The following is a 10,240-nucleotide window of genomic DNA, read 5'->3' on the forward strand; positions in this document are numbered from 1 at the left end:
AAAAAAAGAAAATAATCCTGTTGAATTATTTATTGTGGAATAGAGATGTGACACCAAACATATCTTTTAGAAGATGGAAATAATTATGAACCATCATTTCAATAATGAAAACTTTTCAAAAACAATATAAACACACATGATATTCTGTGTTGAAAAAACACCCCAACTATTTCAAAAGGTTAGGAATTAGGAGAAATTTACTTTAGGAATTACATATTCTAATGTTTTCTTTATTATCAACTTATATTAAAATTAGAAAAGACGTATCAATTTTATTTTAAAATTTCAATTTTATCAAATTATGCCTTGATTTAGATGAACCATATTTATCTTAACTTTGGATTATTGTTGCAGTTTTGTTTTTTTTAATTTTAGGATAAACTTTCATTTGAAGAATTTTTTAGAGTTCAGAATTAATTTTTGTTCTCTTAACCTGTTGTAATTTTTAACACGGATTCCATTTTTGGTAATTCACCTATTAATTTGATTAGAAAATAATGTAAAAACCTTCCTAAACTTATTAATTTTAGTAAAACAAAGATTTACACAAAACTAAGTTTGATTAACGTATAAATTAATCATTGAATTACTTTGTTAATAAATTTTAACCCAAAAAAAAAAAGCTTAGTTGAAATGACATTTTTCTCTAAAATTTTATCGATTTCATATTATACATATGTTTTATGATTCAATGAAGAAATAAGATTTTATTTAACAATATTTGAAACAATGATTTATTAAATGGTTAAAATTACCGACTTTTTTTTTAAAGTTAGTACTAAGGTTGCAATACATGTCCAAGCTTGAGATGCAATTTAACAAAATTAAAAATTTAGGGTTTAAATTGATGTTACTTAACGAGTTTAGAAGTCAAAATTGAATTTTGACTTCCCCTCCCAAGACCACATACACAAAGAGTGATATATGGAGCAGTCGCAAATATAACAATTAGACACAAATTATTAGTAGTAGCACAATATATAAGAATATGTAGATATGGAAAAATTTAGATCTAACTCTCCAGAGTCTATACAAATTATATCATTGATAGAAGTCTATTAACGATATAGTTTATCATGGATAGGTTTTGTTATATTTTAATTCTTAAAAAAATGTTACTAATCATAAGCCCTAAAAGTGCTTCTCATTGCAATTACTCTATGTATACATTTTCCTTCCCTTTATTTAAAAAAAGGATTGGTTGTACAAATGAAAATCAGACCCAAATGATAAAAAAAAATGTAGAACAAAGATAAACATATTAGGGACATGACATAAAACTAACGTCAAATATCACTGATAACAGTTATCAATTATAGCTATATAAGTGAATGACTAAAAAGCCCACACGCAACTCACTATTTCACGCGTCTTCTTCCAATTTTCTCAAATTGAAAACTATTACTGATAGTAGCTATCAATGATAGCAACTGATAGTAGCTAAAATAGTAACACTTGAAGTATCATCTTTCAATTTGCTATCAGTTTTCTATTGGGCTTTATGTCCTAAAACTCGTGGTTTGTAAACAATAAACTTATTATGAAATTCAGTAAAGTTGTTATTGAATATATGAATTGTTTATTTCGTTTTAGAACTAAACCAAATAAACTAAAAGATTCATATATGAGTACTTGAACTTTATGTGGATACATAAAAGTGGACCAGGTTTGAGTAAATAGTCAAAATGGTCTATAGTATATAAATAAGGTCGGGTGCCTTATTCTGGTAACACTATCGGATGCAGCCTACTCTGTAGTTGTTACAAGGAGTTTTAAAGTGCTACAGATGAAGTGATCCTAATCCATACATATGATGACATGAAGAGTGGGGCGTCTTGTGCAATGATTTTGCACAAGATCGGACCATGAAATAAATCACTCTTACTTTATAATGTTGTTTAATGTTTAAGACTGACTATTTCACAATGATGACCTATGTAACTTAACTTTAATTCTGAGCTAATTATGAACTCTTGTTTATTTGGGATTATCCTTAAATTTGCATAAGTGAGGGTGCTCAACAACGCTAGCTCAATAAGCCTCCCATTTCAGGGATAAGACCGTGTAGATAGTTGGGGACATAAGGTGCAAGATGGAATTCACTCCTATCTGCTTTCAAGGGTAGTAGAGAGGTTGTTTCCTTAAGTGCTGACTTCGGGTCTTGAACAAAGTGTCCCATCCTCTCATTGGCTCGAGAAAGACTCGATTTGATGATTAGATCACAAACCAATTGTTCATTAGAGGATCAGTAGGACTTGAGGAATAAAAGGTAATCTCGGGGGTAAAACAACTTTTTGACCCAACCGTTATTACGAACAACCTGTGAAGGGTTAACTTACTAATAATGGTTATATCGAGTAGATACAATATATCTACAGTGAGGGAAGTGCAACCACGGGCTTTAGTGGAGTGACCCAGTAGTTAACGAACAGGGATTAATTCAATGTAAAGAGTTTAGCCGATTAATCTTGAATCATTGGAGCCTATGATTTGTAGGTCCACTAGGTCCCCTACTAGCTCACAAACGAATTAGCCTTAGAGTAGTGTGATAAGTTGATTTGAAACGTTCATATTAGAATTAAGGGAATTCATATTTATATGTGATATAATTACACTTTTAATTTTGGAACTAAATGAAATTAGAGAATCGATTAATATTTAAATATGATTTAAATATGAAATTCATTAATAAGGATTCATGAAGGTGAAAAGGTGTTAAATTAATTTAATATTGGATATTAAATTAATTAGAATTGATTAAATTGTTTAATTAATTATTAATTTTATTAGAAAATTTAATTTTTGTAAAATTGATAAAATTTCAATTTTAATTATTAGAATTAAAACTGGAAAGAATTTTGATTTTGAAAATCAAAATTGAAATAAAATGAATTGGAAATTTGGAAAATCTAAAAAGAGTTGGATTTTTCCACTCACTTCTTCAAGCACCTTACTCATACCTCATTACTTTCCACTCAAATTTCTTAAGCATGAGTCAGAAAATTTAGTTTCATGAAAGTCATGCAATATAAAGTTGGAATTTTGAGTGGAATGAGCACGTAATTGTTGTTGAATTCTAAGAAATTGAAGGTTGAAGAAAACTGTTCTTCATAGTGAAATCAGAAAATCTTTCTCCTCCATTTTCCTTAATTCAAGTTTGTTTTGAGTCCCACAACTCAATCTAGGGCACCAAGAGAATAGTAACGAAGACCTTGTGGTGATTCACAGCCAAAGGAAGGGAGGATTGCAGCTGGAGTTCGTGATTTCAAAGGTACTTCAAAGATTAGTGTTGAGACTCTATTTTTAGTTTATGAGCATGCTGAGTTTGAAGCCAAAATTAATGAATTAGAATGCTTAATGATCATATTTTGCTTATGTTGCTAATTGCTTCGTTAATCCAACATTTTTCACGATTATCATTGATACACTTTGATCAATTGAAATCTAACTTGAAATATTAACACCTATGGTGATAAGTGGATATCAATGATAGAATCTTATAAATAGTTATCAACTTCTGAAAGGAAAATATCATCTTTCAAAGATTAACATTTAAAGCTATAAGTGATAGAAGCCTATCAATAAGAGGTCTATAAGTGACTATCTTTGAATCTTGACCTAAGTCGTATCACCAATATCATTAATATCATTCATTTTATTGATATATACCTAAGTCATATCATTGATATATAAATATCACTGATAGCTATGGCTATCATTAATAGCTTCAATCAATGGCTATCACCGATAACTTTTAGCAATGGCAATTGACGATAGAATTTTATCAAATAGAATTGACTTTTATATCATCGATATATGGATATCACATAAGTTCTATCATTGATATCACTTATATCATAGTTATCGGCAATAGCTTCTATCATTGATAACATGCTATCAGGGATAACTTCTGCCATTCATTTTTACCATCAAATAACATGTTATCAGTATCGTTGATAGCTTATATCACTGATAATATACTATTTGTGATAACTTCTAGACATTCCACTTACACTTTAGTTCGAGATTAAACTTTATTAATTAAACTCACTAAGTGGATATTAATCGTGAAAAAAAAAAAAACATCAAAGTTTAAGCTATCAATGATAGAAAATATTAATGGCTAACACTGATGAACTTTCATTATTGACTGTCGATTTTAAAAGATTAACACTCAAAGCTATCAGTGGCTATTATCGAAAATTTTTTATCGTGATTATTAATAATAGACTTTTATCAATTATATCTACCTAAATTCGATATCATTAATACATGAATATGACCGATATCTTCTAAATTCTATCACTAATACCACTAATAATTGTTATTATCAATACACGAATATTACAGTACACAAATACACAAATATTTCAATTTGTACTTTTCATTGTGGATCATCTATGCCACTTTTTAATTTTTATTTCTGATAGACATCATACTTAAAGTTCTATAAAAAGAGGAAAAAAACTATTGGCTTGTTTGATATCATTCACATTTCTCAATTTTTGAGAATAAACTTGTTTAATAACTATTCTCCTTTCTTATTTCAAACTTTTAAGAAATGTTTCTAAAAATGGTGCAAATTTGTGGACTAAAAAATGTAGTTTCTTTAAATTCGTTTTCATTTGCTATTTATATTTAATGTTTTGTTATAATAATCAAACTTGATGATTGACTTGTTGGTGTTAAGTCACTTATGAATTGGATACTTTCAAGTTTTGGGTACGAAACTCAACCTCATAATTCATATGAAAAAAAAAAAGCAAAAATTGGATAAAAGAAGGAAAATTAAAAAGAAAGAAAGAGGATAAGCAAAAATTGGAAAAAGGAACGAAAAAAAAAAAGGGAAAGAAGTAAAAAAAGAAAGAGAAGAAGCATGTGCAAGACGACAAGACAATTGAGGGTAAAATTGGATTATTTTTAAGAGGTAACATATTTTTAGATATTTTTTCCAGTATTCTACTCCCTATTACAAATATCCTTAAAAAAAAACAAAAAAAAAAAAAGAAACTGTGGTTCAAAATGGGCTCCCTTTGATCAGCCGGGCCCAAACGAAGCACATAGCAAAATTGGGCCGAGGGCCCAGCTTTTGAATGAAGCAAGACGGTCCACCCGTCCCGCTTTGCCATTGACGACGAAAGCACCACAAAACAGCCTGTATCCACGGCAACCCACATTATTACGACACGTGTCACAGCCATCTTTGATCTCGTTAAGCATCATTCAACGGTGCAGATCGATTTTCAACTGCGAGTTCGTTTAAAATCCGAATTTCCATTTTGCATCGCTCCATATTTCTTCATTTACATTAATATTTTTTGAACGCAAAGGCGGGCAGCTGAGATCGCAGCCACTTTCTTCCTCACCTTAGCGCGCTTTCGTTCTTCTCAGGTACGATGTGATTTTCTCTGTACATTCTGTTAATTTTCCGAGAAAATTCCTGTAATGTGATGATTATTTGTGACGCTAATCGGCATTATGTTGTTCAGTTGTTGTTGTTGCCGATTTTTAGATTGCCGTTTCGATCATATTGTACGAAGCATCATTGAATGAAACTTCTGTTCTTATTTATTATAATGCCCAAATCCATGCAGTTAACAGATGTTGTCGTTCTTTCTATGTTGATTTTGATCGTATTTGTCTTTATGATGGATGGATTACACGAGCTTTTTCTTTTTATTTGCACTTGGAAATGCAATTAGAAATGTCTTTCCGATGTCATTTAATCATTACAGTTGCATCGATTCAGTTTCATCGTTGTTTTGTTTGCATTTGAGATTCATGATCTGGCATTGGATCACAATGATTTCTCGCACTGATTTTGCGAAATACGCACACTGATTTTGCGAAATACGCATCGAATACCTTCAAGACCGTCTGTCTTGATCCAGCTTTTCTCTATAAATTCACTAAAAATGGTCATCTATGAGATAATTTAATAGATCGAGGATCTTTCTAGACTGATTGATGTCAATATGTACAGAAAATGTTAATTATTTTGTGTTCAACATAGCAGACCACCAATTTTGATGGAAAACGAAATCACGTAGTCTTGATTTTTCTCTCTCTTTCCAAGTATAGTTTATTGTTCTGAATGTTTATATTTAGCCAGTGATCGAAGATGGCAGAAGGGGAGGATATTCAGCCACTTGTCTGCGACAATGGAACAGGAATGGTCAAGGTATGTCTCTTAGATATCTAATAAAACTGTTCTGGAGAACTTCTATTCTGATCTGTATGATGCCTGTCTATTGGGCTTTTCTATTGATATGGTCAATTTTAGGCTGGCTTTGCTGGAGATGATGCTCCAAGGGCCGTGTTTCCTAGTATAGTGGGTCGACCAAGGCATACCGGTGTGATGGTTGGAATGGGGCAAAAAGATGCGTACGTTGGGGATGAAGCTCAGTCGAAACGTGGTATATTAACTTTGAAATATCCCATTGAGCATGGTATAGTGAGCAATTGGGATGATATGGAGAAAATTTGGCATCATACCTTTTACAATGAACTTCGAGTGGCTCCTGAAGAGCACCCTGTCCTACTCACTGAAGCACCTCTGAACCCAAAGGCAAACCGTGAAAAAATGACCCAAATCATGTTCGAAACCTTCAACACTCCTGCCATGTATGTTGCCATTCAGGCTGTTCTTTCCCTCTATGCTAGCGGACGCACAACTGGTGAGCAGATTGACTAGACAATCTTTGATTTCACTTGCCATCTTGTTTTCATGATTAGAACCATAGGTCGCAACTTAGATAAATAATCAAATTGCTACAAAGCCTTAGATAACGATGGCTAACCGTGTTGTGGAGATAAATTAAAAAATAAAACGAGTCCACAAGCTTATAAACAGATAATATGATTATAGCTCTCCTTGCCCTGTTTTTTTGGAAATGGAAATGTATGTCTATTGTTTCATGATTGATATATGTAGCTGCCTTAGCATGAGAAACACAAAAAATATTGTTTGATGTAACCATGCTTATTGCCTGCTCACATACATGCTATATCGACGTGGTTCAAATTTTCTCCAGGTATTGTTCTGGATTCTGGAGACGGTGTCAGTCACACTGTCCCCATTTATGAGGGGTATGCTCTCCCCCATGCTATACTCCGTCTTGACCTTGCTGGCCGTGACCTCACTGATGCCCTTATGAAAATCTTGACTGAACGTGGGTATTCCTTCACCACCACAGCCGAGCGTGAAATTGTGAGGGATATGAAGGAAAAACTAGCATATATTGCCCTTGATTTTGAGCAAGAACTTGAAACTTCCAAGACTGGTTCGTCTGTTGAGAAGAGTTATGAACTGCCTGATGGGCAGGTAATCACAATTGGTGCAGAACGTTTTCGATGTCCTGAAGTTCTTTTCCAGCCTTCAATGATCGGAATGGAAGCTGCAGGCATCCACGAAACAACATATAACTCCATCATGAAATGTGATGTTGATATCAGGAAGGATCTGTATGGAAATATTGTTCTTAGTGGTGGATCAACCATGTTCCCTGGTATTGCTGACAGAATGAGCAAAGAAATAACTGCATTAGCCCCTAGCAGCATGAAAATAAAGGTGGTAGCACCACCTGAAAGAAAGTACAGTGTCTGGATCGGTGGCTCCATTTTGGCCTCCCTCAGCACGTTTCAGCAGGTATATGTAATGTTGAATGTTGATGATGACAATCACTTAGAATGATTGAAAACCCGTTTTAGAGTCCTTTTGAACATGCATCTTAACCATTTAACAATTCCTTGGCAGATTGAACTTTAGTGTAGCTAAACATTTAGACTGGCATTTTATTTTAAGTCCAAAATACTAGTTTTGAAACATGTTTTTCGAGTCATTTTGAACATGACTAAAGTGATCTTATCCACTTAACAATTCCTTGGCAGATTGAACTTTAGAGTAGCCAAACATTTTACACTTGCATTTTATTTTAGGTCCCAACCGTCTCTGCTGTATAATATCATAAGCTTCACATAGTATTGTCTTTGGCTATCATATTAAACCAGTTCAATGTGAATAATTTAAAAATGTGCTGCAGATGTGGATCGCAAAGGCAGAGTATGATGAGTCTGGTCCATCAATTGTGCACAGGAAATGCTTCTGATTTTGCCAGCCAACCTGCAACCAACCAATTTTTTGGGCAGTACAATTGCACTTTGTTTCTATTCCTCGCGTTTCTCTAAATTTTGTCTCTGTTTTTTTTTTTCATACTGCAATTATTAATTTAATAGTGGAAATTGTGTTTAGTTATCGTTTTTTTTAATATTATGTTGTATTGGCAGTTGTTGAGAAATTAAATTCAATCACGTCATTTGATGTTGCTTATCAATGTAGGACCTTTCGACCACTCTACTGTCTTGCAAAAATTATTTAACGAGGCTGCCACAATGTATAACTACTTCATACTAACAGTAATTTGACGAGACACTTCTTTTCATTTGTTCATATAATTTTAATTAAAACCCTAATCAAGGATTTAAACCATTATTTTAGCTTTGAATATAGTTTTGAATCGGAGGTTTTTTCTTTTTTCTTTTTTTTTTTTTTTTTCTGTCTTTCTTTTTAACTAAAACTTGAAAAATTAGGTGCAATAATGACATTTTGATGAGAAAATGTCTAATAAGAGTACATTCATATTACAAGATATTTTTTAGGTTTAAATGCTATTTTGGTCTCTGTATTTTTTGTTTTGGTTTATTTTGGTCCCTATAGTTTTAAAATATTAATTTTGATCCACGTACTTTTAACTTTAATTCATTTTAATTCTTCTTCTTTCTAAATATTCATTTTGATCTTTGTATCTTCTGTTTTTGTTATTTTAATGATAGTATACTCATGCTCCACATTAGTTTTAAAAGCATGCTCAGATTACCAACAATAAATAGGATTAGTATGGGAAAATTATTTATTATGGGTTCTCAATTTTCAAAAGAATTTTTTTTTTCTTGTTTTGGAACAGAGATATCTGCATGCAATCCATTGGTTAACGAGTACTAAAATAACGTGTAAAAGCCAAAAAGGATGATTCTCGAATATTCTTCCATTTCTAGTATATTATATTATGCACCCAAATCACGTTATTAGTCAAGTTTTATTTTCTTCCAAACGAATTTAGGGGAAAAAATTATAAATTTAATATTTGAATTCTCGACCTGATGATTAATTATATTTTAGTTGCCAAAGTTACTGACATATAACATGTATTATTAATCATAAGGTATGCAATTTGAATTGTATTTGTATTTGTCTAATGTGTTATTAAAGTTTATGAATATTTATATTTTTCTTTGCATTTTAATATTTTTGTATTTCTTAACTTTTTAAAATTTTTTTTTTGCATATTTGTCAAATACAAGATTGAAAGGTTGGCCTAATGTTTTTATATTTAGTAGGCATGTAAACCTGAACCAAATATATGATCTATTAGAACAAATTTGAAGCTTGCAGAGTCTAATTCATTTCTAAGATATAGAAATATATACAAAACTAAAAGTTTAAGATATACAATTTAGATTAAAAAAACACTTTTAATCCTTTAACTTTCATGAAAACAACAATTTAATTCCTGAATTTTAGTTTGTAACAATTTAATCCCTAAATTTTCAATTGTGTAATAGTTTTATCCTTGGATTTTAAGAAGTACTTTTAAATTCATAATAATTTAGTTTCTTATGTAAATAAATTTATCAAAATTAGATATCAATTTTTATTATTTTATGATGTAAACTTTGTATTTTATAAAAAATATTAAGTCTCTAATTAATTTATCAATTTATTTAGACAATAAATCTCATTAGACCCTAACAATAATTTCTACAATAGAGACTAAATTGTTATAAATCTTAAAGTAATTGACTGGACCATTACATACTAAAGTTCATGGACTAAATTGTTACAAAATTGAAAGTTCAGGGACTAAATCGTTACAAACTAAAGTTCATTGACTAAATTATTACTTTTATGAAAATTTATGGACTAAAAGTGATTTTTAACCTACAATTTATAAATAACAAAATTTGAGTGCATCTCAAGGAGTACTCATCTTTGTACATCATATTCGAATTATATAATATATATATTTTAAAAAAGAATGTAAGTAGAGTTTATTGTCTGACAGACTATGATTGAACAATTAACTGAAATGCATAAAGATGGTGTAACCTATAATATATCTAAAGTATTTTTCGTTTATAAATTTATCACATACAAATTTAAAAATTCGGATAATTTATTTAG

At 31.0% G+C, this 10,240-nt stretch overlaps 1 protein-coding gene across 2 annotated transcripts; it reads left to right on the forward strand.

The window, feature by feature from the left end:
- Positions 1-5,257: 5,257 nt before the first annotated feature.
- Positions 5,258-8,351, forward strand: LOC120087722 (actin-like). Of its 2 annotated transcripts, none has more exons than XM_039044601.2 (5): positions 5,258-5,391; positions 6,109-6,181; positions 6,284-6,677; positions 7,035-7,648; positions 8,043-8,351. In XM_039044601.2, the coding sequence occupies exons 2-5, from the start codon at positions 6,122-6,124 to the stop codon at positions 8,106-8,108; spliced, it is 1,134 nt and encodes a 377-aa protein (XP_038900529.1). In that variant the 5' UTR covers positions 5,258-5,391; positions 6,109-6,121; the 3' UTR covers positions 8,109-8,351. The 2 variants fall into 2 exon arrangements, with proteins under 2 accessions (XP_038900529.1, XP_038900528.1); XM_039044600.2 differs by having other exon boundaries at positions 6,113-6,181.
- The last annotated feature ends 1,889 nt before the right edge of the window (positions 8,352-10,240 follow it).

The sequence above is a fragment of the Benincasa hispida genome, chromosome 10 (assembly GCF_027475165.1).
Source record: "Benincasa hispida cultivar pf3 chromosome 10, pf3_genome.v1.1, whole genome shotgun sequence".
In the NCBI taxonomy this organism is placed as follows: domain Eukaryota; kingdom Viridiplantae; phylum Streptophyta; class Magnoliopsida; order Cucurbitales; family Cucurbitaceae; genus Benincasa; species Benincasa hispida.